Source organism: Prinia subflava, chromosome 13 (genome assembly GCF_021018805.1).
Source record: "Prinia subflava isolate CZ2003 ecotype Zambia chromosome 13, Cam_Psub_1.2, whole genome shotgun sequence".
Classification (NCBI taxonomy): Eukaryota; Metazoa; Chordata; class Aves; order Passeriformes; family Cisticolidae; genus Prinia; species Prinia subflava.
The window spans coordinates 8,942,280-8,970,090 of NC_086259.1; the positions used below are offsets into that span (position 1 = coordinate 8,942,280).

Below are 27,811 nucleotides of genomic sequence, written 5' to 3' on the forward strand. Positions count from 1 at the left end.
GAGCCGCGCCCCCTCCCTGCCGGTAGCCAATGCCAGGCGCGCTTGCTGCGGGCGAGTAGCGCGGGGCGTTGTTGCGGGGCCGGGCCGGCGGGGCGGAGCGGGCCGCGGGGAACGGCCCGTGCTCGGTGCTCCGCCCGGTGCGCGCCGCTCCGCCCGCCCGCCCGCCATGAACTCCCTGGACCAGGCTGAGGGTGAGTGCGGCCCCTCGGAGCGAGCCCGGAGCTGCTTCTTCGGCGCGCCGGGAGCTGCCGGCTCTGCGCCCGGGCTGCCCGAGCGCGCTGCACCGTCCCTGCGGAGCGGGACGAAGCGGCCGCGGGAGGCCTCGGCTCCCTCTGCACCGCGCTCCCGGCGCTCCTCCTCGGCCCAGACAGGCGAGCTAGGGCGGGGTTCCGGGGCCTCCTCGGCGTCCTGCGCTCGGGGTGGGCTGTGCTGCTCCCGGCCGGCCCGGAGAGCAGGGCCCGCGGGAGGGCCTGTGCTGAGGGGCTGCTGCCTGCCCTGGGAGGAGGGAGTGCCCGCCGTTCCCTTTCGGGGCCGCTGCTCGGCTGTAGCTGATGAAAAGCTTCTTATGCTGTGCGAGCTCCTTGCCCGCTCACGGCTTTTTGCGTGAGACGCGCTTCTTACAGCTCCTGAGCCGCGCTAGGCGTTACACTGAGCAGGCTCCTCTTGCCTTTGAAGAGCGCGACCTCAAATAGCCCCTTCATGTCTGGGGACACTTGATATTTTGGGTTACAAGCTCTTTGAAGTCACAGCTTACGGGATGTCAAAGCCCTGAAAGGAGTCTTTAGTGTCCAAAGACTGGTAGATATTTTCGAAATGGGCCAGTGTTTCGGAATTAGCAGGTGTTTGCTGGCACTAGAAGTAGGCGCTGTCGACAGGAACCGGTAGTCCGGCGTTGTCAGGGCTTTGTTGCTATGCTTGTGCAAGCTCAGGGTTCCCAGGAGTGTGCCCTGCTAGTCACAGCTGCCAAAGGGATCGACTCAGAGAAGGTTCTTAGAACCTGCAGAGTTGAAAATAAGTTAAAACTTCCATTTTCTTTTTTCTAAAAAAGTTTTTTTCGTATTCTGTTTCAGTGATGTCTGCATTATGTGAGTGTTTTCTTGAGAGCTTTGTTGTCAGTAGCCTGTTTTTATACCTTCAGGGCGCTGTTTCTCAAATAGCAGGTTTTCATGTGGTGCCTTGTGTTCCCCCTCTCGCTTCAGTGACTAGTTGGAGGGGTTTGTGCTAGTCAGGGAACAGTTAATTAGCTGTAATTGCCGGCAGTGGTTTAACTTCCCCAGAAGGGAGGTGGCGGATAGGCCAATAACTACCGCGTTCTTGGCAGTAATTAAGACTAGTTAGCCTTTCTGTGGCTGAAGTCAAGATCCTGTAATATTCCCCCATAAATTCACCTGCAAACCACTTAGGAATAAATTCCATAGTGATCATAGTAGATTTATTTCCTCTAATCTTATTCTTTATTGCTTTATTTAATATAGCAATAGTTGGAAGTTGAAGTTCCACACTGATGCTGACAGAGAGTTTAGCTGAAAGTTTAGTTGATCCTAATTAAAACTTATCTCCAGGTAGAATTCTAGCTTTGACTGGAATGTTAGCAAATATTGACCTTGTTGAACAGAAGTGTAATCTGGATTTAAGGTGAAACAGCTCCTTGGAGACAACTAGGAGTATCAACTTGAAATGGATTTAACAGCAATTTCAGTGGAAAGATTGTGGGAGAATGATAACAATAAGAAAGACCTATTTAAAAAAATAATGATTGGGATAAGATCATTGGAGTAGTGTTTGCTGTGGGATTTTTTGCATAAGTGTGTGTATATATATCATGACACTCAAAGTTTCAACAAAACAAAGTCATCAAAGCCACACTGCTACAAATAATCCCTTGAACAGTGGGAAATGGCCAAATTTTTTTTAAAATTGCCATTATATCGATAATAGAACATCATGTTTTTCTGATATATGTAGTACTTCAAAATGTGGTACTTTTTTTTTGTTTTGAGAGGCAATTTAGGTTACTATAAATCTAAGTCACTATTTCCAATGAAGTCTGAAATAGTGTGATCTCAACTGTGTTGATTTTGCTTTTTTGTAAGTAGGCATGGTTTCTGCTTTTAGATTAACTACTTTTTACCTGAAGTTGAGTAAAGCTACTATGACTGGACTTTTACTGCATATAAAGGATCGTTGCATTGGTTTTCTCTGCCTGTTTAAGAACTGGGTCTGCATGGGGGAACAGTGAATTCCTTTTCTCTTCTACTTTAAAATATGACTAAATAGATGAAGATCTAATTATGCTTGATATACTTCTTCCCCAGATCTCAAAGCTTTTGAAAGAAGACTTACTGAATACATTGCATGTTTGCAACCAGCAACAGGACGTTGGAGAAGTAAGTTAGATGTTTCGAGGAATAAATAGCAGTCTGTCTTTCAAGCTTGTTAGATTTACCAGTGTGTATCCTTCATTTAAGTTTGCCCAAAGAATAATTTGTATTTAGACATGCTTTAAAATTTATGGCATACATTCAAACACTCTGCAACAAGTTAACGCAGGATAAACTAATATTTTAGCCAGAGTTGGAAAAATGAGGTTAAGATTGAATTGGCTGAAGGCTGAATCATTCTGGAAATACCTGAAACAATAAGTTGTGTTTGTTTCTGTTTTATTCAGTTTTTATTTTATTAGTGAAGTTTTTTCCTTCAAGACTCAGACTTCCCAGACAGTTGCTTTAGTTACTTAAACTAAATATGATCAGATGAGAGAGTCCCTATAAAATTGAAGGTGAAAAAGTTATAGCAGTGTGCCATAAAGGCAGCTTTGTGATGACAGGAAGGTTTGAAGGAGGGGGAAGGCAAAAAATTCCACAGATATGCTGCCAGCTTTGAGATCAGTGGTCTGTGGTGGAAACACACAATTTTTGTTTTGTTTTTGAGACTCTGCTGAAGTTTTCCTACTCAAAGAATTCAGACTTTTTTTAGAACACATAAAATAGTATCTTTTCTCCTAAGAGGTCAGTTTTGAATGAAGGAAGTGAAGGAATGAGTGCTTAGAAAGCAAAACCAAACAGCACTAGCACCACCTCAAATCCTGTTGTTTCAGAACAATCAGATATTTATATGTAGTTCTACTGGGTTTTAACACAACTACTTTAGGAATGCATTTGGCTTCCAAAATCTCTGTTTTCTGTGTTATAATTGAAAAAAAACACCCCTGGAAATTATAAGCGTATTTAAATGAGGTTTGCATAATTAGTATTGTATTCAGTGGCTCATGTTTTTCCCAAATTGCTTGTTTTGTAATTCACGTAAAAGAGGGACTTTCTATTTTAATTACAATGGGATGTGTAGCCAATGTTAAATTTTCTTCCTGTTATCCTGAAAATAAAGTATTTATATGATGTAGAGAAGAAGCTTTATGCTTTTGGTAGATCTTTTTCAACTTTCTTTTGAAAATATAACTTTGGTTCCTTCAAAGGATCAGGATGTTTTTACTTGACAGAATTTAGATTTTCAGATGTACTTGTTTTGTCCAGGAAATTTGTACAGAATGCTTAGGGTTTCACATATTAGAAGTTTCTTTGCATATTTTCATTTCTGCTCTCCAATTAGCAGCTTTTCCTCCATCAGAAGTGAGAAAAGAAATAAATGTTTAAGAGTTACTGCTGAAAAATAAATGCATTTAAATATGAGTGAGGTAGAATGTTTATGACTCTCATTCTTTTCTTCATCAGTGATTTTGATAGTGGTATCAGTCTGCACAGCAACTGGGGCTTGGAACTGGTTAATAGACCCAGAGACACAAAAGGTAAGGTCAGGCTAATGCCAAATGTGCTGTGTTCCATAGCTTGGTGCTGCAGTCAGGTGTTACACTGAAAACTGAAAGCCTAAACACATATGAAACTGGGAGGTGATTTTTAGTAAAGCTATCAAGCTGTTTGGAACTGTTGTCAAAAATGTCCTGGGACAATGCCTGCCAAAATACTGTACCCTGAGTGCTTATCTAAAGAATTGTTCACAAGTACTTGGAAATGGCTAGGAGCGTATTTTATTTTTAGTTAAGCGAACTAGGCAGTGACTTTCTGTGTGTTTTAGAAAGTTTGCAGTTGGACTGATCTGATTTCTTTCCTAGGTATCATTTTTCACGTCACTTTGGAATCACCCATTTTTCACCATCAGCTGTATTACCCTAATAGGCTTGTTCTTTGCTGGGATACATAAAAGAGTGGTGGCACCATCAATGTATCCTTTGCTAATGTTTGTCATGTTAAAAGTGTTGTTGAAGGCTATGCCAACACTGCTTTTTTAGTTTATGCATACTGTGCTTTTTTAGTTTTTCCTTGACACAATCCACACAGTATAGCAGCCCGATGTCGAACTGTTTTGGCGGAATATAATATGTCCTGTGATGATGTAAGTGTTAGAGCTTCATTGCCTAAACCTTGTTTGTTTAAAAAAAAATCATTCAAATACACTGTTTGTTTTTCTGAACAGCACTTGTACATACCTCAACAAATTCTGTGTGTCTGTAAAACTGGAATTTGGGGTGCTTAGTATAATTTTGTGTGTTGTTTTAAACTCTCCCTGTAACATTGAACTTGATGTGTAATTGTTGGGTTCAACTTTCAGGGTTTAAACTCTATTTTGTTTTCTGTCTTGCAGACTGGAAAATTAATTTTGAAACCTAGGCCTCATGTTCAATAAGGGCTGTCTTCCTTCATTTTTTTCCACTGCCATGGAAACCAAAAATGACCTTTTTTAAGGTAGTATGACAGCAAAAAATCAAATGGGACTGGTTGTCACTGCCTGGGAGTAAAAGTCTTAACACAGTTGACAGTGAAAGTGTGCAATATTACTTTCTTGAATATTTATCCAAATTCTTTGTTATCACATTATCAGTGCTTTTGCTACTTCTGATTACCTCTTTTTCAGTATTAGTGTCACTTTTTTACTTCGGCTAGAACAGAACATACAGGTGAAGTATGTTGATCGGCAATGAAGTTGAACTTGAAAATTAAACCTCATTTGTGTTACGTGTCTTTGTAAGCTATTGTAAATAGCAGACCGATGCCAACGTTCAGGAAAAAAAGTAATATCTGGTGTATGGATTTTCTTGTTCTCATGAAGAGTATTGAAAGGAACGTTTGCCATTCTCCTGATGTTTTATTAGCACACTTCCTCATTACAGCTGTCCTTGTCTCCTGGTCACTCTTTTTGGAACTGGTTTAAAGGCTCGCAGCAAGACTGACTGTTTGTGCCGGAGAAAACTGGTCTTACTGTTTAAGAACTTCGCAAATATATCAAGGATCACATTTGTCAAGTTGTGTATATAGTGCACCAGCCACTTTCCTTGTGGTCATACGTAGTTCCTTGTTTGATTTGGTTCAAAACACTTATTTTAAGATTTTAATTTTTTAAAAATTGTCTTAAATATGCTTGTATCTTCCCAATTGTAAGGTTGTACTGCATCTAAATCCACCTGACCATTCTGAGTGGATTTTTATGCTGTGGTAGTCAGAATATGAAACTCATTTTGCAAATGTGTAACTTCAGATTTGGTGAAGAAAATCTAGAGTGCCACAATAAAATAACAAAATTTGTTATTCAGAGTGTTAACAACAAGGTGTGGATGATATACGCATAAAGTGTAACTTTTGAATAGCTAAAACTGTCAAGTTTTAAGAGTTTAAGTTGTTCAAGGTGCCTTTTTAAATGTTTTGAACTCTTTAAATTGACTCTAACTGCAAAGCTCTCACTACTTCAGTAACCCCTACTACAGGGTAAACTGGCTTTTAAAGGCAGCCTATTGATGTAACTTTCTCAGTTGAAACTTAAGAATTGTCTTCTGGATTTTTTTTCCAGTAAGTCTTCTGCCCATCCATTATTTTTAACTGCTGTATATTTTGTAGGTAAATGTGTATAAAATAAAATCTTTGTATAAACAGGTGTTATCTTCTTTTGTACTGTGCAAATACAGATCTCCACTGATCACAGAAGAACTTCAGAAAATTTATAGCTGCACTCTTGTAACTTTGATACCGGACCAACATTTCCTGTATTTGATGTGGTTCTTATAATCTAAGATACTGACACCAGAGAGGAAACCCCTTCCAGGTTTCCATCCTCCAGGTCAATCCCGCTCCTGTAAGTGCCCTTAGAGGAACTTGTTTCTGTCGGTATTTTTCTTTGAGCTCGGCAGGCGCGGTGTCCCCGCTCGGTGCGGCAGGGCGGGGTGTGCGGAGCGGGGCGGGCGCGGCGCCTGCGCGGGGCCGCACACGTGGGCGCGCCGGCGCCGAGCGCAGCCATGGGCAAGAGCCGGGCGCGGCTGTTCCGCAGGGCGCCCCGAGCCCCCGCCGGGCCCGCGCACCAGCGCCCGGGCGAGCGCGGCCCCGAGGAGGAGGCGGCGGCGGAGCTGCTGGAGAAGGTGCGGGCGGGGGTGGGCGGCGGGCGCGGCCGGAGCGAGCCCCGCTGCGGACCGGGGCGGCGGCGGGGGCTGCGGGACCGGGCGTGGGGGGCGCGGGCTCGGCTTCCCCCCGGCCGGGCCGGGCGAGGGCCCGGGCGCGATCCCGCCCCCGGCGCGAAGGAGCCGAGCGGCCGCGCGGGGCCGCCCCTCCCCTCCCGCCGCCGCCGCGTCGCTCCCCGGCGTCACGGCCGGGCGGGGCCGCACCGGCACCGGCACCGCCCGCGCTCCCGGGCGCTGCTGCGGCGGGGCCCGGCAGCTCCGTGCCCCGCGTCCCGGCGGGGGCTGCCGCGGTTCCTGCGGGGCTTGCGTTCGGTCTCCCGGCCGGAGAGGTGTACAGGTGGCCAGAGCCAAGAGTCCAAGAGCCACACGTGAGGAATAACGGATAGAAAATGCCAAAACACTGGGTTTGGCCACTTGTAGGCCATAGTCCTGGCTTAAGTATTGCAGATGTAAACTGATGTGAATCTCCTTCTGCAGGTGTGACTTTAGAAACAAATAGAAATCCGTTTTCTTTTAAGGAATTAAATCCCCTTTGTTCACTTTACCCAACCTAATTCATTGAACAGATCACTGATCGATTATTCTTCTGGACTAACCTGTTTAGGAGAGAGAGGGGAAGAGAGAGTAAATAAAGGCACACGTGAGGATGAGCTGAGACACCTTTTTCAGTGGAGGCAGGATCTGATGTTACCACTCTTCTGTTCTACTCTTCAGCAGATGTTTGTCTGCTAGGTTTGAAACAAACTCTGTGGCCTTCCAGAATAAGCACTTCTACTTATTATTTTTTGCAATTTGCAATTTTTGTATTTCGCATATAATTCTGTTACAGCACAAGTCAACATTGTCATGGAGAATATAGGGAACACTTGTTTCCTGCTGTTATGCAAATGGTTTTAATTTAAAGGCTATAATTTTTTTTAACATTTGTTCAGCTTTTCTTTATGGTGACATGTATTATATCTCTTATACTTTGCTGATGGTATTTTCCCCCTCACTTCAGTCCTTTTTTTAATACGTGGTAATTGAGGTCTCACCAGTGCCAGCTAGTGTCAAAACTGTGTCTGGACTGTGGCTGTCTTGTCAAATATCCAGAATAGTATTAATCTAGTCGTAAAGTTAACACACATAAGCCAAGCAAGGATTTATAAGCTTTCATGGAAGTTATCAGCTCCTGCTTCCATACAGGAGCGGCAGTGTTGGCTCTGATCAATCTTTTCACTCAGTCAAACCTTCCAGCTCCCTTTTTCCCTGCCTGTGATGTGCCCTGTCCGTGTCTCCGCAGCTGCAGCATCCGAGTGCTGAGGTGAGGGAGTTTGCCTGTGCCAGTATCTCCAGGCTGTTGCAGCAGCAGCACGTCATCCCAGCCTTTGTGCAGAGGGACGTGGTGCGCTGCCTGGGGCCGCTGCTGATGGACCCCAGCCTGGCTGTGCGCGAAACAGCCGCAGGCGCGCTCCGGTAAGCGCTCGCTGCTGCACGGGGAAATGGGGGTTCTCTGCTGACAGCTGTCAGCTTGAGTGCCAGCCTCTCTTGCTTTAATTCTGGTCTGAGGAACTATGCCCACATCACAGTTTGTCTGTGAGAGAGGAGCTTTTCTTGCTCTGTGGGACTTTAATGTCAGGAGCAGGCTTTATGCTAGAAAAGTATGGCTTTATGAAGAAATAGAGAGAAGCTGAGTGCAGTTTGTATAGCATTTTGTGCCATGATGTTTTAGGATATATAAGCTTTCTAATTATGTGTGATGAATAAATGAAAATCATACCTTTTTTCCTAACACCAAAGTTGCTCTCTTGTGTTAGTGAGGTAGAAGACTAAAGCTACTGTTAAAGGAAATTGAGTTTAAAACAAAAGATACCATAACCTTTAGAGAATATCAGAGGCATGGGGTTTTTGTAACATTCTTGGAAAGTACTGTATTCATCCAAAGCATTAATTTTTTTATTTTCCCCAGAAATTTGAGTGCTTGTGGAGGATTTGATGTCTGTGATGACATGGTGACAAACGACATCATGACACCCCTGGTTGCACTTCTGAAAGAGGTGTGTTTATTTTTTATTTTGCTTTTAAACCTGATCTAGGCATTGAATTGTCCCATATACAAAAACAGTTCTATTTTTGTAGCTATTTTTACAATAAAGTACTTGAAAAATCTTTTAGAAGAATGTTTTGATAGGTTTAGTGATACAGAAGTTATTCCAGAGATTTCTAACCACTACCTTCTGGCTCCTGGCCACCTAATTTGTGTCCATGGTGAGGTTTGCTGCCTAGGATGATTTTTGAGTGAAAGGTCTGTAGATTTTTTAATGTCAGTTAAGACAAGTTTATTGTCAGTGAGAATCCAGGTCCTTCACTTATGCTGCAGCGTTATTCTAGTGAGGTTTTCCTGGTGAGCAGTTTTGTTTAAATGGATGTTTCAGTGTACAGCTGGGTGGTTACTGTAGAATAACCTGTACTGAATTTGTATTCTTTGTTTGGTCCAGGTGTTGCACTGCAGTTTGGAAATTGCATTGATTTCTCTTACCTGCTGTCTTTGTATGAGCAACCTTGAGCAATACCATCATTTTCTGTATGTTTCTTCCCCATTTTAAAATATGAATAATAGCATTACTATAAACACAGTAAGGTATTAGCTGAGTTTAACTTCGTGATTAGAAACAACTGTTGACAGCTTATTACAGACTATTAGCAAAGAGACAGCACTTCAGGTTCGAAAATTCCCAAGTCTTTTTTTCAATTAGAAAGTGCTTTTAAAGACTAACTGCCAAGTAAGTACTGTAAGACACTTTCTAGAAGAGAAAAGTTATCAATCATTCTAGTTTTCATAAAGAAAGGAAACTAGTCAGGTATTCTGGTAGTAAACACTTCATGAGAGGATCTCTTCACTCAATACTGAAAATAAGTTTTGCTTCTCTTAGTGCCTTGATTGTTTCCCAACCCTGGTTCTTCTGTTTGGTTGTAGTGTAGCACTGGACTGGATGCTAACCAGCTCTCTCCAAAGAAATGCAGAGGGATGAACAAAAATTATATTGAAGACATAGCCAATGAGGCTATTAATTTGCTGTGGAATATATGGTGAGTATTGTGTAAACACTGGCATTTTAGTTAAATTAAATTATTCCCAAAAAAGAGTGTGGTAGTTAAGGCAGAAAAGAAATTACTGTCCTGGCATGGGAAGAGGCATTCATTTGCTGACTCTGATTGTGTTGCTCCTACTTGTACCTTGCTTTAATAATGATGAGCCCTCTTCTCATCTGAAATAAAAGTTTTTCTTCTAGTATAGATTATGTTTTTTAAGTGAAGGATTCTAAAAGTGCACAAAGTTGGCTTTTAGTTTTAGAAGAGTAACAAATTCTTTTTCTACTGATTCTTTATCCTGAGTTCTGGTCCTGTTTTGTGAACACGTTCTGTCGTAGTCTGTTGTGCAGTTTGGGTTGTGGCTTCTTGCGTGTATTTCCTGTAGATCCATATCAAGAAATGGAGGAAATGAAATTCCAATCAGTGTTCTAGGAATATGAGGAATTTTTATACTACTTCGTCCCCTGCAGGTCATCCCAAAAATTAATATTAGCTGTTTGGGGCAACTATCTGTTAGTAACTGAGACACTGATAAAAATTTACTTACTATGTGAGAAAATAATGTAAATTGTTCTATTAGCAGTTACATTGGAAACACCAGGTGAAGGAACAGAAATGGCAACATTGTTAATACAGAAATGACATAAATGTTGAAGTGATACAAATCTGTTCCAAAAGTTCTCCTTGAACTTTGAATTGTTTCTCTTAATTTTTTTCTCACATTATACGCTTTGCATACAGGATTTTGCTTAGTGCTGTACAGTCCCTCAGTGGAATTGCCTCCATGCCTGTCTGTGTGATATGGCTGCTGGCTTAAGGCCTTATTTCTTAACTAGGGTATTTATTTTTTAGGGATTGGAATCTAGAACAGTGGATAAATTCCTTGGTCAGCATCTTGCACAGAATACATGACCTTTTGTAGCTCTGACTCAGCAATGTTGTGTGTTCATTTTTTATTTTTAGCTTTTTAGTGCTCGAGAACAGGAAGTATGGTCATTAAGTGGGATGTAAATTATTTCTGTATTTTGAGCTTTGTGGCAATGAATGTGAACTGCTCATTTCATTGCTAAGTTTGATACTGATAAAATTAGGGCTAGCATTGATACTGAGACATAATATTTTCAAAATTAAAATTTGGAAGACCTTTGTAGGTGGTTAGCTCCTGTGCTTTTTTTAGTTTGAATTAGTATCAATATAGCAATTTAAAAGAGAGTAGCTGTGAGAACTTCAATAAACACAAATCCCACTGTTAGATAATGAACATAAATGCATTTCTGAATGGTAAGAGCAGTCCTTTTATGGATTGAGTGCGTGCTGATGTGAGAGGCAGCAGCCCGCTCTGCTGGCAGTGAGTTTGTGGGTGAAGTCTCCTGTGGCTGCAGGAACCCCTGGGCTGCCTTCCACACTCCAGCAGCAGTGGTTAGGCTCCCAAATAAACTCTGAGCACTCTGTAAGGCAGCAGCTGGCACCAGACAGCTTTCCTCAAAAGTGTCCAGGATTTTGCAGCTTCTCTTTCAGCATCTTGTGTAGAGTTGATCATAACCTCAGTAATGAAGGATAGCTCTTTGACTAATGCATAATTCTGAGCTTTTAAAAATGTGAGCAGTAACAAGTATGAGGTGCTTAAGATGTTGCTGCAGTATTTTTTTTTCATGGAAAAATGTTTGATCTTTTTCATTCATTAGTGAATGCAACAATACTGCCCTATATATATTCAATAAAGAAGGTTGTCTGGAGGCTGTGTTACATTACATGAAGAAATTTGCCACAAATGTGGATCTGGCTATTTCAGTAGGTAAGTGGTAAAAAGAGAAGATAAGGGTTTAAAGATACTTTTTCTTTTTTTCTTTTACAATATGAATGTAACACTGATGTTACATTCATTGCATAATGGACCCACTTTAGCACTGCTTAACTTTGGACTGAGTGTAAGACTTTAAATTAATTTTTGAGCAGCACACAATAAAGAAGTTGACATCTGTTGTGCTTGTTTTCAGTCCAAAAGAGCATGGCTTATTGGTGGTTACATGGGAAGAAAAATTTTGTGGGAAGAGGGCTTTAGAAGAAGGCTGTGTTTTTCATTTTGTTTTCATGTTTTGGAGGGTTTAATTGATTGAGCAGAGGAGATAGTCCTTCTGAAAAAACCCCAGACAATTCCAATCACTTTCAATCTGGTTTTAGCAGTATTATTGTTATTACAGGTTCATAATAATCATACAGGTGTGTGTGCTTCCAGCATTTTTTTATGTTGTCCATTGTCAGTATACGATAGATAAATTTAATTTTGAGCAGCTTAAATTAATACAACCAATTCCATGGCTGATGTGATGTTGTCCTCACATGTTTTATGTATGGGTTTGCCACAGAATGTGTTTTAACCCAAAACACAACTTGTGAAGGACAGTGTCAGACCATTACAATGTGATGCTGCATGAATTTTTTTCCTGTGTCAGCATTTCATTCCTCCAGCTTTCAGGAAGATATTGCTTTCTCATTAGCAGAGCTAAAGCTTCTCCTGGGTTTGTTAATTATGTTTGCTCTTGTTTGCTGCAGCAAACTGCTTGCAGGCAGTGACAGAAGATAATCCAGATCTTCTTTCTTTGTTTAATGCTTCTGCACAACAAATCCTGGAAGCAGTACTGCTGTGTCCAGAGAGCAGCATGAAGCACATCCTTCTGAGAACCCTGATAGCAGGTACAGTGCCCGGGGAGGTTCACTGCGCTGGGGTGAGAGCATGGCAGCTAAAGGGGGCTGGGAAGGACAGAAGACCCGGTCTTCTGTGCCTTGGTCTGGATATCTGACTGTCAGGACCTGTACAGATAGTTTGGGAGGTTATATCTGCCTTTTGGAACTGCAAGTAGATATTTGCAACTAGTTTTAAAACTGGCTTAAATGCTTGGTTCTGAATTCTACCCCTGCTCAGTGTGATAGCCCACTTTAACTGCTCCTTTAGTTTTTAAAAGTTAAATGAGTCAATAATAAGTAGTACAGGAGTTGTTTTGATCTTACTAGATGTAGATTTTTTTTCAGATTCTCTACCTTGAATTCTTCTTGTTACCTCAAATGCTTAGCCATGATGATTTTTTATTCTGGAATGTAATAAATTACTTTTGAGACTCCTCAGAAAATGATTCTCGCATGTGGATTTGTTATCTCAGGTACAGAGTGACACCGAGGTTACTCCACATAAATATTCTGTAAATACTTACATGCTGAAATTTACTTGAGCTTAAGATGTGGGCATAACAGTTATTACAGATGAGTATACAAGATGTTATACAAAAAAAAATAGAAATCTGTAGAGAAAAGACTTGAATGTTGATAGTGAATATAAGCACTGAGTATTATAAGTAGTGGAGGCTGTGTCCTTACAAAATGGCTATTACAGAGCTTTATTATCATTATATAATACTACAGAGCTGCTTTTTTAAAATTATTATTATTATTATTATTATTATTATTATTATTATTATTATTATTATTATTATTATTATTATTATTATTATTATTATTATTATTATTATTATTATTATTATTATTATTTAATTTGGTTTTCTCATATTTAGGCACTATCTGGAATATAAAGGACACCATTCCACCAGGCAGCCTGGGAAGCACAGTTAATGCAATCCTGAAGATATTTTCAGAATCATTGGCAATAGATGCTGGTGAAACAATTATTCATATGAATGAAGCTGAAAACAACAGGTTAAAACTTGCTGTGGAAGCAGGAACTGAGGAAAACATGAGTGATGCTACAGAAAACTGTGTTTTGGGTGAAGATGATAACATGGAAGAAATACCAAAAGGAGAACTCAGAAGAGAAAATGACATTTCAGATTTACTTCCAGTAAGTGTGGCAGACTGGCTTTTGGACAGCTTTAGTGGAAGTGGCATTCCTTGAGAATAAAATTTTCTCTGGAACATCCAACCAAAAAGATGGTAGATAACACTGTTTGGGTTTGTGTTTTGGGTTTTTTTTTTTTTTCAAGTTTGGGTGTAGACTGAGAAGAGGAAACGGCTGGATTGTATTTTTAACTGACAGCTTGGATACTTATAATGGCACTTAAGTGTTGTTTTCCAAAATCAAATTTGGTTCATGTTTTTAATTTTTTAGTCTGATAAGTGGGAACTGAAAGAAGTGACAGCTTTACTGACGGCTCAGCAGACTGCTCTGGAGATCATTGTTAATATGTGCTGCAATGAAGGTTTGTGGGAGTTTTGTTCATTGCAAATGTTGTGATGTGTTTTGTTTCTGAATAGGTCACGTTTAGTTTGCTGCTTCGTCATCTGGGTTTTTAAGGGCAAACGCCCATGGGTGTATTGTCCCTGATATCCTCACCTGGGGGCAAAGTAGGTTGTCATTTCTATTGCTAATTTAAATGTTTTTTCTTCATTTAAGCGACTTATGTTGCTTAATTTCTTTTTTTTGTGTGATACACATATGCCCACATTTGATAGCAGACAAGCACTCATGCCAAAGAGGTATCTCCTAAAGTGTTACAGCAAAACCTTTGTTCAATGAGAGTTTGGTCTGACTGTGCTATTGATGCAAGGTGTGTGTGAGTCTGATTGCAGGATGGGGGCATCAGTTGTTTTAACACAGATAAATCTTGTCCTGTTGATTTAGTTTTGATACTACAAGTGTTACAAAATGAGGAGTAGGGACAGCTTTTGCATGAAACTCTGGCAACAATGTAGATCTTGGCTTCCAGAGTTTTGCCTTTATGAGCCTTGAGGAGGAGGAGAAAGAGAGGCTGTTATTTGGAGGGGAGTAGGATGTAGTTATTCTGTATCTTTAATGAACTCTGAAACTCGGTTTTGAAAGCTTTTCTTCTAATCTTCAGGAAAACAAATGAGAGATTATCAAATTCTATTTTAAAAAGCCAACAAACAAACAAAACTAATCCCCTAAACCCTCCAAAACCTGAAAACTTTGACTGCTATTGTAGTTTTAGCCTGATGCAGGAGTAACTGTATAGAACGTGACTGAGTAAAACTTTCAGGTTCTAATAAAATCCCCAGGAATACCCAGTTATTCCCAATGGTGATTTTTTTTCTCTTACAGCAGAAGGAAATTCTGCACCTAGTGTATGAAGCTCCTTTCATAACTGCCTTTCTCATCTAATGAGCTGTAATTCATAAGCTTTCTCCTTTAATTGGAAAATCTCTTGTGGATAAGCTGCATATTCTGCCATTCACTCAGTGTAATGTAAGATTGATTGTGTTGTATTTCACTACAGTACTTTACCCATTCATGGGCAGACAGTTTCTAGAAATTAAGAGGAATCCAGAGGCAGCTGTTCATTTAATTTTCAAATTATTTGAGGACTAAAATAGCTTTAGCCATGATGCTGAGTTCATAAAACACTCAGCTTGTAACAGAATGAGAGAAATAACCAGGCTGGCAAGGGATGTGTTCCACTGAGCACTGGCCAGTGTTTGGAGGAAGCACAGTGCTCCCCTTTGATGGGCACCTGGCCAAGAAGCCAGGAGAGTCCAGCACTGTTGTCCAGTCTGTAGTTCTTGGGTTACCAGTGCTAGGAAAGGTGGGATTGCTGCTGGAAATGCCTCTGTGTTTCCCAGAGCACTACAAGAAACCTGATCATGGTTATGGGCCAGTGTTCTAGGTCCCAGTTCCTGGTCTGCCCTGGTCACTCGCTGTCAGCTTATGACAACTGCTGTCTTTGTTATTGCTGAATTGCATTGTCAGCTTGTATTGTTATCAGTTAGTTTTCAAGGGCTATTTTTTGCTTGCTTTATTTTCTAAAAATGCAAAAGGAATTTTTTAGAAGAGGCAAGAAGCTGAAAGGGGGATGTCTGCTTTGTTTTCATGTTTCTTGCTGCGATGGTTTGGTAAAGCCTGAAAGACAACCATTTTCTCCTGCAAAGGCTATTAACACCAGCACCTTATGGCTGTAGAATTAATTGGATATTACCATAAGATGCCTGTATGGTCAAGTTGCCATACCTTGATGAGTTACTTTACATCAGTTACACCATAACCATGACCTTTGAATAAATTCTTAAGCTTGCACAGTACAAGTGAAATGCAGTCATTTGGATCTTTCTGGCTATATTTTTAGTGAATTTGCCTTTTGCCATGGAGCTGTATGACTGTTCCTGTAGTTACTACAGGATCTACATCTCATGAGAATCTGTGTTGTCAAACGAAATTACTTGGAAGTGAATATGATTTTTTTTTTGTCACAATAGTTAAATATCCTGACCTATGTACACAGAGCTTTCATCTGTTGGAAAGGAGGATCAGGATCAGTCCAACCTGTAGACTTAGGACTTGGGTAAACACTGGTTAAAATGTAACCAGATTTAAAAAAACTTCAGCTAAATGAGTGTGAACTCTGTGGATGTAGATATATCGAGTTAAAATATAAATGAGGATGATTTTAGTTTGTGCTTGTCAGCCCAAGTCCCCTTCAGCTGTGGACAGATTATTCACACAGAAGCCTGTTGGTAACAGGACTTTGACATCTCTCACCATATCTGCCCTTAAAGATCTGCCAGTAGAATAAGTCATGTAAGTATGGCCTAGCTCAGGTTTAAGATTATAAACCTAGTTTAATTTACATGAAATGTGTTGCTTGAAATGACTATCAGAGATTATTTGGCTTTCTTTGCTGTCATCATTTCATTTCAACTGACCTTGCTGTGGAGACAGTAATCTCTTCATCCAGCCCAGTTACTGCCCAGGCAGAGGACATCTGTCTGTGGCTTCAGTATTGCCAGAGGAAACAATAGCCTTAAACTGGCTGCAGTTAGTAGACAAGTTAAGTTAAACTGGTGTATTTGCATGCTTGAATCAACCTCAGGAAGTAAAGTGGTACAATCCAAGTTAAAATCTTAGTTAATCTTTAATGTTTCTTCTATACCTTTTTTTGATACTTTTAAACAACACTTTGTTAATATCAGCGATTAACATGCCCACATATGAAGAACCTCTGTCATAGGAATATTTGTGTCTCAGTGAGTATAAAATATTTTTTAATAAAATATTTTCAACTGTGGCTTATGGCACTTGATTTGTGTGGAGTTTGTTAGAGCCCATGAGCTTAAAGACTCCTAACCAAGAAGTTTGGAGGAGCTCATTTCAGTTGGGAAGTAGAATATCTGTTGCATGAGGGCTGTTACATTTACAAGTCTGTCTTGTGTTCTCAGATCCCTCTGATGACGAGTGGGAAGAGCTCTCCAGCAGTGATGAGAGTGACTTGTTCATGGAGAACTCATACAACGAGGGGAGTGGGCTGCTGCTGTCACCCCTGTGCCTCTCTGATGAGGTTAACTCAGCATTTCTGAACAATCTCATTCCAAAGAAGGTACAGTCTTCTATATTATTTCCAAGATGTGGTACAGTCTTTCCCTTGTTCCTGCTTTGTTTCCCAGGTTAGGCAAACAAATTATCCCAATCCACCTGGAGGAAGGGAATATTTTTTAATGAGTTTGGCCTCACCTTTTTGGCCTAGAGGTGGTACATCATTGCATGACCTAAATAATTTCCTCATGTAACTGAGAATAGAAAGGTCATGGGTTTCAGAATCTAGTAGGGCTTTTTCATTTTTTTTTCTCCAAAATACAAAGGTTGTTATTCCTTGATTTGGACATGAAAAAGAATACCCGCAAAAAGAAAGGAAACTTGGCTGAAGCTTGACAGCCAGATTTCTGTATTAGCTAAACGAGGTGGAAGTAACATTAATGAATGGCAACAGTCAGCACTGAAAAAGTGCAAGTTCCTCTCCCCCTGTTTTATACAAAGTGTCTGAAATACAGTATTTGGCACTGACAGGACATTAGATGTTTTTGTTTCAGAGTTGTTTTGCTCATTTTTATTTGGGGTTGTAAAGGCGAAGTTTGTTATTTGAAGCAGTTACTGTGCTAGTTCAGCAGCATTGTAGAATTCTGAGCTAAGATGTCAAGGTGCAAGGTGAAAACTTTGAAGGCTGTTTGTACTCAAGAGCCAGAGTTTCATGGCAAGGCTTTCAGACTTGCAGCTATCTAAAAATCCTGAAGCAGAATCTAAAAGAAGAAAGAGCTAAATAAGAAAGAATAGCAGAGACCTAGAAAATCAACGGTTGTTAGTACAGTTGAACACTTAAAATGTGCTATGCTGAACCCAGTGTATAATTCCACCATTTAAGTGATAGAGGAAAATTCTGGCATTTTTAACAGGCGAGATATTTGCTATCTGGAAAAATTTGAAATATGTAGTTTGAAGTATCTATTTGACGTTAACATATAACTTCAGTCTTCCCTCTGAACACACTATAACAAAAAAACAAAAGGAAAAAAAAAGGAAAAAAGGGCTTTATTGCTAAACATTTCTTTTTCCCCTCCTCAGATTCTTGAAAAAACTGCTTTTCCGAACAGTGTTGCTCTAGACATCTGTATGCACAATCCGTCTTGGAAACCATTAATTAAAAAGTAGGCATTTCGTTGTCTTTCTTACTTGTTCTTACATGTTTTTCATGTATATTCAGTTGTTTTAGAACTCTTAGAAGGATTGTCCATCTTTGGACTGCTCTTAAGATCTGGAAACTGGCTGATCTAATACATCATTTTGAATAAAGAGATACAAATGTTTTTGTGAACTGCATACTGGATCACAGCTTTATTAAATTCAAGATTCCTCTTTATATTTCAACAGGTGTTTTCAAAAATATCTGCTCAAGGTGTTTTTTGTTTGTTTCAGATTGAATGCAGTGCAGTGTAGAGCTTTAACATGTCTTCAGAGCATTTTGTTGGTGTCAGATGTGGATTGTCTTGGAGGAGCTTCAGCACTTCAGTCCCTTGCACAGCATCTCTCACAGCTGATCTTTTCTAAAACAGGTAAGATGTTTCATAAAGGGGACTTGCTGACCCCCTTTGCTGATCATCTAGATATAAGGTAGCCATGAATGTTATGTTCCAATGCTGTTTATTACTAATTTTATCCCTCTGGTCCTTCAAAATAAAAATGTTGGCAATGTACTGACGTAACAGTGTATCCTGTTAAGATGTATTTATCCAAACTGCTCCTTGAGCAAGTCTGCTCGTAGAGAAGAATCTGCTTCACATTTGGGTCTGTTTAGAAAGTCTCTTACTGGATTAACACTGCCTTGTTGGGAGACCAGAACTGTTTGTTTGATCATATTTGTGGTAATAAGTTTCTCAAAAATCAGACAAACATGAAGAAGATGAGATATTTCTTTTTAAATGTCCTAACTAGCCTAAGGAGATGTGAAAACCAAACATGTCTAGCACAGTCTTTCACATCATTTTTTCTAGTAATCTTACCAAATTATGGCAAAAGCGGTTGGTGCAGAAATCTCAAGAATGTCCTTGCTTATTACAGTAGGAAAGAGAGCAGCCACCTTTTCCCCAGGACATGTTTTATGTTTGTGATGGCTTAGCTTTATTGGAGTTATAGTTGTAGTAAGAAAGTGTGCAAAGATGTTACAGCTAAATGCTAAAGCTGCTCAGTGTCCTGTTCTGGTTGTGGTTCAATTTTCAGAGAAGGTAATAAATTTAATTCCTCTACAAATACTATTTTAGAATATATTATATATATATGATAGATCTGTATTTAGACATTAGAGTGGGCTGCCCAGGGAGGCTGTAGAGTCCCCATCCTTGGAGATGTTTAAGGGCAGAGTGGATGTGGCTCTCAGTGCCTGGGTGTGGTTGACGCGGCAGTGATCGGTCACAGGTTGGACTGGTCTCAGAGGTCTTTCCCAGCCTCACAGATTCTGTGATCCATCCTGGTAAACACTAGAATGCCTTCAGTTCCTCCAGGATGCATTATTTCATAGACATACTGTGAAGGTTTCCCCATACATCTGCTAGTAGTGTGTTATTGGATCATCTGTACAGCAGGTAGCATTTCCAGCTGCTTTCTGTGATCCTGTACATGAGAGCAGCATAATTTCCATAATCCTGTTGGATCATTTGTGCTATGATCTCTCTGTTACTGACATGAGAGAAACTGAACCAAGATTACAAAAAAAAAAAAAGGTTTAAGAAAACCCCACCTGTTTCCAAACTGAGGATGTGGGTCCCTGACAGGCTGTTTCCTTCAGATTAGTCTGATAATCTTTGTTTTAAGGTCAGTGGTGATGGGTTTTCAAAAAATAAGAGATATTCTTAGAGCTGGAAAAGCTGCCAATTCTCCAAACTGTCAGAAAACATTTTCCCTAAGACAGTTCTGTTGAAGTCTTGCATATGTGTGGCTTTGTCATTTCTCATCTCTTAGAAGCTCAAGGAGCTCAGTTTCCTTCCCTTCCTTCAAGTGTCTCCATTTGTAGCCACAGATGTAGCTTATGAAGTGCTCTGCTGTGGTGTATAAAATGACACTGCATTAGTGCTTGAAAATGCCTCTGCCTGCAAAACACACGTTTTTCTCAATGTCTTTAAAGACATGTGATCAGTCTGTGGGAACATTTGAGAGTGTGGTGTGTGGAAAACTAAAATGCAGAAATGAAAATACCTATGAAAACATATGCAAGGAAGTTCACATAAAATGTCTTGCGCTTGAAGGGAGGACTTCCAAGATTTTGGGTGTACATGTTATGCTTTGTAACAGAAGGTTCTCAGATGAAGCTGGAGAAGTTGCTATCTAAAGACAGCTAAGAATGCTAAAATAATTTAATGGCACAGGCCCATTTTTTAATGTTTAAATGCTGTGTAATGAAAACTGCCAGATAGAACTGATAACATACCAACATGTGGTTAGAAGGAATTCTGTGGTTTACAGGGTAAAAAAGAGGCCTAAAGATCTGGTTGTTTACATGAGAAGGGAGGAGATGCACATAAATCAAGAAGTTCTGCATCTGGAGTGGTCCAGAAAATAAACACATTAGAGGAAAATGAAAAGCCTCAGGAAATGCAGAACATAAATTGAAGGTGATGGCTGCTACCAATGAGTTTGTAGTTAAACAAGAATAATGCAGTGTTTGAGTCATACATTCCTGAAATGTTATTAAACCACCGGAAAACATGCTCTTTATATGAATTGGAAAGAGTCCAGTGTTCCGGGTGTCTGAAAAGCTTGCTTAAGAAGGCAGAAGAAAGGAGGTAAAGTATGCAGTCAGCTTCTGTAGTTTTCTCAGTTCCTTTATTCTGGCCTCCATGTGATAGCAGTTTTCAGCTGCTGTGCTGGTGACAGTGGCTGGCACTGTCCATTAGGTCACACAAGTGTCTCCACCAGGGATGTGCCTGAAAAAGAGGCCCAGCTGTGTTCTGACCTCCAGATGCAGTCAATGCAGAATTCAAACAAATCACTATGGTTACAACCTACAGAGACCAGTCTCTGAAAATCTAGCTTTTCCTGTTGTGGTAGTACCTGGAGGAACAATTAAGGGATTAAGGAATTTGTATTTCTTTGCTTTCTGTGTCCCTCATATTACTGTTTAACTTCTGGCTCTGGGTTCTATTTTTTGACAGAACTCCCTACAGACACAGAGTTCTTGGAAGCAGTAACCAGTGCTTTGAGGGCTCTCCTACAAACAATGGCATCAAAGAACATCCCCCAGGTAAAAGCTTTCAAACTCAAATGCTCTGATAGGTTCAAATTCCTGTGAGATTGGGCTGGAAAATTTTTGAAACAAAACAATATAAATTTAGTTCAAAATTTCAGCAGTTGTGAACACTGGAAGAACAGATTTAATAGCATTAACTGTGTTTTTCGTGGACCTTACAGGAATATTTTTCTTTTTGTATCTCCTCTTCAACATGTAAACAGATGAAAGTTATTTCAAAACCAGAATAGCAATAAGCCACAGGTATCTTTAGAAGACAGTTATAATGACAAATATTTAGGAAATTAGCACCTAGAAATGGAGATTCTTTTATTTCCTGATGTCACCTAGTTGAAGCTGGTGATCCTTGAATCTTGGTTAGATATGAATTAGTGAATTGAATACAGGAATAAAGCATAATGGTTTGTTATACAAGACACAATACTAGATAGTCTGCAAGTCCTTTCTGGCCTTAAACTAAAAACTGAGCTTCCATACTGTAAGTTGTAATGATTTGGAAGCAGCTATTGAGCTAGATAAATATGTGAAAATCTCAGAACTTTTTCTTCAGCTTCCTGTCAGCCTTGGTTATGTTCTGGAAGAAACAAGTTGAAAGGTAATTGCATTTTTAGAATTCATATAGTTTTTATAATCTATGACACTGCTTCTCTGTGAAGAATTTGCCTGCGTTCTGTAAAAGTGCAGTGTCTAAATGTCATATTTCAAAATTTCCATGAAAATGTAACTATATAGTCTTCCTCCTTTCCCTCCTTTCCATTGCTGACCAGTGTATGACTCCTGAGCAGCTCTTGGCTTTGTGTGAGGCTGGTATTCAAAGCAGCAATGCCTGTGTTAGAGTGAACGTGGTGAGCATCCTTGGAATTTCTGGCAGTGTCCTGGCGAAAGAACAAGATACAGCTGAAACACTGAAGGTGAAAAAGCAAACTTTGCATTGCAAGCTTAAAAGAATTTTGATGTTTCTTTCAATTTTCTTTAGCATTGCTGGAAAAATCAATTCTTCTTTCTTATTACAGATGATTGGAAAATTTCTTCTTGAGGTTGCTATGAAGGAATCTTCTCTTGTGGTGGCAGGGGAAGCCTTGGATGCACTTTTTGATGTGTTTGCAGATGGTAAAGAAGCAGAAGAGGCAGCGTTACAGATCAAGTTGCTTCCAACACTGAAGGAATTTCAGCCAGTGTTCAGAATGAGGGTAGGCATCAAGGGCAGCCAGCTCAGAGTCTCAGCACACAATGTGGGTTAAAGGTTGAGTTTTGGGCTCCTAGAAGAGATAATTCATTTATAAGGTGACAGAAAAAAAGTGTTTGATTTTCTGATACTCCACTTTAGAGGAAAGCAAATACATTTACCTTAAAGTTCATGGAAGTGTCAAGGTAACAGTGCAGCACCTTGTATTGCAACATCTGCATTACACCATCATTATTACTGACGTCCAAATCACTGTATTGTTCTGAAACACTTGTACAAAATATCCTGCAGACGTCTCTGGAGGTGGGAGAAAAGTCCTCTCTGAAGTTACATTGACATCTTTGGTTTTTAACTTCTGGTTGCAGTTGGATGTTTTTGTTCCATTTTTGGCTAATCATGTATCCTGTATTTTCAAGAATAACAAAGCTGGCATTCTAAACTCTAATTTTAGGTACATCCTAGACTTAAACAGAGAATGACCCTCCATACATTGTTTCTTTGGTCACTTGCAGCCTGAGGAGTGACTTTCATAGTCTAAAAGCTAAGCACTGTACACACAAAGTACATACCTGATGGTGCTTCAGTTGCTAGGTTAAATGTGCAAGGTTTTCTATATAAAAAGCCACAGAAAAGAAGTGTATGTCTCAGATGTCTCAGATTTTTGGATGAAATAATGTGCCATTAGTCTAGTTTTAGGCAGCAATGTATTATAGTAAATTGACTTGTAGAAATAATTGCTAAGCTCCACATGTGCACGTGGGAACACCTTGGAGTTTTAACTCCAAGCCACAGGCAACATATCTTGGTAGAACACCCATATACAGAATTACAGGAAACTTGAGGTGATCTAATAGGAAAACTTCTCCATTGGTAAACAATATATTCTTTTGGTTTTACAGATTCGCAAAGAAGGCAAAGGACACTATAGTACAGATCAACTGTGTGTTCTTGACAATGTGAAGATGAATTTGAGAAGATTCATTGCATATCAGGAGACACTAGGGAAAACCCCAACTTGAAACATCGAGGAACTTTTAAGGTTTTCTTTGTTAAGAAATGTTTTCAAAAAATATAACTGTTTCGAACTTCCAAACTTTACTGAGCAGGGCAGTTTTGCTTTGATGTTAATGCTACATTTTATGACATTCAGTATTTTTATACTTTTGGGTTGATGCCATATGAAAGACATCAGCATCAAAACCCCTGTAGCATACCCTGAGATTGCTGGAGTGGTAAGAAGGTGCTCTTCAGGTGCTGAGGTCTGTACATAGCACCTCTGTCACTGCCTGGATATCTTCATGTACCTTGGCAGAAAACTACACTTGTGTGAAAAGGTAATTCTGAAAGTATTGCTGGTCATGTGACAAACTGGAAAACAAATAAAAAGAGTAAAAGTTAAAGATCTATTTCAGGGAATTGAGCAGTGGGAGAATATTTTTTTTAATATTCAGATATTTGCTGTTTGCTCTTAACCTGTTCCTACAATAGCACAGGCACCTATGGCAGACTTCCCAAAAGGAGTGTGTGACAAAGGTGTAGGTTCCTGTCAGCACTTGGATCTGTTTTTTCATGAGGTTCATGAGGAGAAAATTTTCAGATCCATTTATGATAAATTCAGTATGATAGCTTTTTGTCCTGAAAATCAGGGTAAGCAGATACTACACTTAGACACGACTCCCTGTCTTTTTTTGGTTTCTGAAAATTTTTCTCCTATTTAGTCTCCCTTGTAATTCTGCATCAGGATGAGTTTGAATTCAGGGAAGTAGTAAACCTAACAAAGTATTTTTTATATTGAGGTAATACCTGAAGTAAATTTATATTACTTAAAATATCCTTAGCAAATATTTGTGATGGAGATTTTTAAGCTGTAAAATACAGAAAATATTTTTTAAAAATATCATTAATTCATGAAAATTGTATATGAACTTCATATATCAAAAGCTTTGGTTTTGTATCTGTGAATGAGGTCCTCTCATACACATTTTTCAAGAAAAAACACTGCAACTAAACACAGAAGCACTTTGTTTTGCTGTTTTTTTTTGAAATGGGAGTTTTTTTCTCCTCTCTCTCAATGTGCTGCCTTATCTCAGGCATCCAGTTTTTTGGCAAAATTTTTCCCACATTAAAAGCATGGAACTTAAAAAGACGAAATTTACTGGGTTTGTTAGATTTCAGTCTCTAAGTCTGGAAAGTAGACATAGATTTGAGAAGTGACTGGTAACTTGCAAATGACTGACTTTCTGAAATCCTGGCAAGGTGTTTGCCAAATGCAAGAGGAAGCAAAAAATGAGTTTAAGCATCTGTACTGCCTGAAATGCTGTTACTGCTGTTACTTTACAGGAGTCAGATGAAATGTTGATGTGATGCCTGCTAGTCAAAGGAATGAGAGATGGGATTGGGAGGGCTCAAGGGCCATTGGGGCTGGACTAGAGAAAACCAGGAGAAGTCAAGAGCATGGAGGGCTTGAGAGGTTATCCAGGGATTTGGCAGGGCAGGCAGTGAAGAGGTCTGGAGTGTAACAGCTGAGGGAAGGTGGATTATGGCATAATACCTACAGTGTGTGGATTTTAATCCTGGTGTTAGTTATACTTGCTGTACACTGAGGATAGTATACTGTTAGCCTGCTGAAAGGTATTAGTGGAGCACTTAAAGGACTTCCACGTGGAAAGTTCTGCTCTCATTTTCTGTCTGCTACATTGAATTGCAGGATGTTCTAGATTGGAAGCGATCTCTGGAGGTCTCTCAGTCTAGTCCTCTGATCAAAGCAGGCCTGAGTTGGGAGACAGGTTGTTCTAGGCCTTGAGCATCTCCTAGAATGGAAATTCTGCACAGCCTTTTCCAGGGCTTGACTGCTCTCACTGGAAACACATTTTTTTCCCTTTTCCCCTTGTGCCTTGTAGGACTTTTCCCTGCTGCAAAATGTGCCTGTTGTCCTTTGACTGCACACCACCAAGAAGAGCCTGGCTCCATCTCCTAACCCCTACTTGGCAGCTGAAAACAGCAATTGTATTTCCCCCTTCTCCAGGCCAAACAAACCCAGCTCCCTCAGCTGTTCCTTGTACGTCCTCTCACCTTCCAACCATCTCAGTGGCCTTCTGCTTGACCTGCTCTGCTGTGTCTTGTACTGAGGGCCCAAAACTGGACACATTGCACCAGATGTGATCTCCTAGGTGCTGAATAGATGGGGGTAAATTGGTATTCTTGTCCTGCTGCCCATGCTCCTGCCAGCACAGCCTGGTATTTGTAAACTGTTGTCACTGCAAGGGTGCACTTGTGGCTTCATCTTACTGTCCACCAGGACCCTTTGGTCCTTCTCTCCAAAGCTGTCCTTTGGTCTTTCAGTCAAGGGCACTGCCCCAAATGTAGGACTTGGCATTTTATAATTGTAGCAGCCAGAATCTGTTTCCTGGGGACTGTTAGAAAACCAAAGTATGGGGTTTTTTGTTTGTTTTGGGTTTTTCTTTTAGGTTTATAATGACAAGAAACATTCCATCTACAAATACAAATCTTGCAGATAAATATACAGAAGATAGGGCATCCACTAGAAACATGGCTTTCTTAATATAATCAGTTAGACCCTGTTCTTTTTTCCTTCAAGTGAAAAAACAGACTGGCATTTAGGTCTTAAACTATTCTGGCAACAGGAATGCACAGCTTATTTTTTTTGCTATGCACTGATCAGCTGAATGTCTTGAAAAAATATTTTCATAATGAGACTGGTGCATAGTATAAGCCATATCACTTAAAGAAGAATATGACTGCATCTATGGAAGACAAGGCAAGTTATGACTGATTTAAAGAAGTGTCATATCAGGGACTAAAACCAGATGACATGCACTGGCACAAAAGAGCTAAGCTACAAGTCTAGGACTACAAAAGTTGTTCTGATACAACTAAGGAAAATTAACGCAGCAGCAGAAGTGATGATAATGTGGAATTAAATGTTTTGAGGGCTCTTTGAACACTGGTTTATTTAATAGGTCTAGGGTAAGCTTCAGACAAAGACAAGATCCTTTACAGCCTACAAAGGGGAAGATGGATCTTGATACTTGGAGGGTGGCAGAAACTGGACTGATCTAGACAGTGTGTAGCATAAGTAAAGATACTAAATAGATGTAAGTGATCTTCATCAGTTAATCTAATCACACAGATAAGACTGGTATCAGAACAGGTATCTGAATTGGGTTGCTTACTCTGGTCCCTAAAGCATTATCTGTCTGCTTCAGTTAAAAACTGCAGTCCTTGGGAAGTATGGATTGCTGCTCTGTGTGTGTCTCTGTCTGATGCTGAGCACAACTGGCTCTGACTGAGCTGTAATACCAGAAGAGGAGCTGAATTTACCTTGGTCTGTGGTATTAACTAAAGAGTGTAAAGGAGGCTGTAGGTCCTGTGCCCTGTTCAGGAGCAGCAGGACCACTGGCATTTTCTGCTGCCTTGGTGTCTGCAGCTTGCAAAATGTGGAATTCCCAGCTGTGGAAATAAGGAATTATCACTTGTGTGGTTTTATTCTTGCTCTCTATGAAAAGAAACAAATGGCAAGATTTAAATGTGCGTTTGTTGTTTTTATGTTGTGCCTTTACATTCAGAAGCAGAAGATGGCTGTATCCCAGCCTGTATTAACAGTCAAGTCAATAGTTTAACTTTTTTGGGGTTATAGTGTGTTGAAGATAGTTTTTTGCACAGTATGGGCTTTTTTTAAAAAAGATTGTCTTCTTAGAGGAACAAGAATAACTTCAACCCATACTACTTGGCTTGGTTTGATGTTTGTATTTTGAGAGACAAATAAAAAAATGAGACAACAGTAAAATTACAAAATGAGAACTGCATTTGAGAACAAATTAATTTGTAATGTAATCTTTTGACTTACACTTTTCTTTGTTACATTTTTAAAAAGTTTAATTGAAACTTTTTAGTTTGAATTTTTGATGTTCACGGAACATCATTTAGACTCTTCTTGTTACCTTTTCCTGCTACACTTATAATTCTCAGAATAAAGAGAATAAAGAAATAGAGAAATAAAGAATTCTAAAGAATGTGGGGTTTGGAAAATAGGTTATTCATAGTGATTATTCCCCAGTTCCAAGATATGTTCAAGTCCCACCAGTTTCTATTTGGCTTTCAATAGTAGTTTTAGGTACAGGTCCTAATTTTCAAAGCAATTAACTTTATCAACTCAACCCCCAAATTTCACCCTCTTGCTGTGGTTGATTTTCTCTTGGGCAATGCAGATCAGACATGCTGTAACACAACAGAGTGCTGAGGACGGTATGTTCTGCTCTGGGATGATTGGGAGAAGCCAGAACTTCAGTCTTTGGTTGTCACCAGGAAATGGTGCAAAGTCTTCATTGCAAACTGCTCACTTCATGGAATGCTTGAAATTGGGATGTGACTTTAATTCTAAACCCTCCACCTCCAGCTTCCTAAAGAGAAATCATCTCCCATGCAATTCTGAAAGTGGGGGAAGCACCAGGCCCTCGTGCAAAATGCTGGAAACTTTGTAGCTGATATTAAAGATGTTGTAAGACTGTAGTATGAAAACACTAAAAATAAAACCGAGTCTGAGAAGAA

The 27,811-nt window shown here is 39.9% G+C and overlaps 2 protein-coding genes across 7 annotated transcripts; both read left to right on the plus strand.

Annotated features, from left to right (window-relative positions):
• Positions 1-43: 43 nt before the first annotated feature.
• Positions 44-6,108, plus strand: CNEP1R1 (CTD nuclear envelope phosphatase 1 regulatory subunit 1). 3 transcript variants are annotated; one of them, XR_010082178.1, is made up of 7 exons: positions 44-191; positions 2,316-2,387; positions 3,729-3,802; positions 4,127-4,236; positions 4,353-4,407; positions 4,657-4,757; positions 5,972-6,108. XR_010082178.1 is itself a non-coding variant. In XM_063410999.1 (6 exons), exons 1-6 carry the CDS (start codon positions 167-169, stop codon positions 4,696-4,698), a joined length of 378 nt encoding a protein of 125 aa, XP_063267069.1. In that variant the 5' UTR covers positions 44-166; the 3' UTR covers positions 4,699-5,938. The 3 variants fall into 3 exon arrangements, 1 of the variants encoding a protein (XP_063267069.1); XR_010082177.1 differs by lacking the exon at positions 5,972-6,108 and adding an exon at positions 5,183-5,938; XM_063410999.1 differs by lacking the exon at positions 5,972-6,108 and having other exon boundaries at positions 4,657-5,938.
• On the plus strand, positions 6,000-27,811 carry HEATR3 (HEAT repeat containing 3). 4 transcript variants are annotated; one of them, XM_063410995.1, is made up of 16 exons: positions 6,263-6,418; positions 7,740-7,912; positions 8,406-8,493; positions 9,414-9,526; positions 11,215-11,324; positions 12,083-12,223; positions 13,096-13,379; positions 13,647-13,737; positions 16,706-16,863; positions 17,883-17,965; positions 18,234-18,370; positions 20,963-21,051; positions 21,825-21,968; positions 22,071-22,247; positions 23,143-23,282; positions 25,144-27,811. In XM_063410995.1, exons 1-15 carry the CDS (start codon positions 6,299-6,301, stop codon positions 23,260-23,262), a joined length of 2,028 nt encoding a protein of 675 aa, XP_063267065.1. In that variant the 5' UTR covers positions 6,263-6,298; the 3' UTR covers positions 23,263-23,282; positions 25,144-27,811. The 4 variants fall into 4 exon arrangements, with proteins under 4 accessions (XP_063267067.1, XP_063267065.1, XP_063267066.1 ...); XM_063410996.1 differs by having other exon boundaries at positions 27,472-27,811; XM_063410997.1 differs by lacking the exon at positions 6,263-6,418 and adding an exon at positions 6,000-6,138 and having other exon boundaries at positions 23,143-27,811.

Bases quoted from the DNA above. Each gene is read 5' to 3' on its own strand.
- CNEP1R1 (XM_063410999.1), top strand. From the start codon at position 167: ATGAACTCCCTGGACCAGGCTGAGG. The intron at 2,388-3,728 runs GTAAGTTAGATG...TTTCTTCATCAG, and splicing joins AGCAACAGGACGTTGGAGAA to TGATTTTGATAGTGGTATCA. The intron at 3,803-4,126 runs GTAAGGTCAGGC...TTTCTTTCCTAG, and splicing joins TAGACCCAGAGACACAAAAG to GTATCATTTTTCACGTCACT.
- HEATR3 (XM_063410994.1), top strand. From the start codon at position 6,299: ATGGGCAAGAGCCGGGCGCGGCTGTTCCGCAGGGCGCCCCGAGCCCCC. The intron at 6,419-7,739 runs GTGCGGGCGGGG...GTGTCTCCGCAG, and splicing joins CGGCGGAGCTGCTGGAGAAG to CTGCAGCATCCGAGTGCTGA. The intron at 21,969-22,070 runs GTGAAAAAGCAA...TTCTTATTACAG, and splicing joins ATACAGCTGAAACACTGAAG to ATGATTGGAAAATTTCTTCT.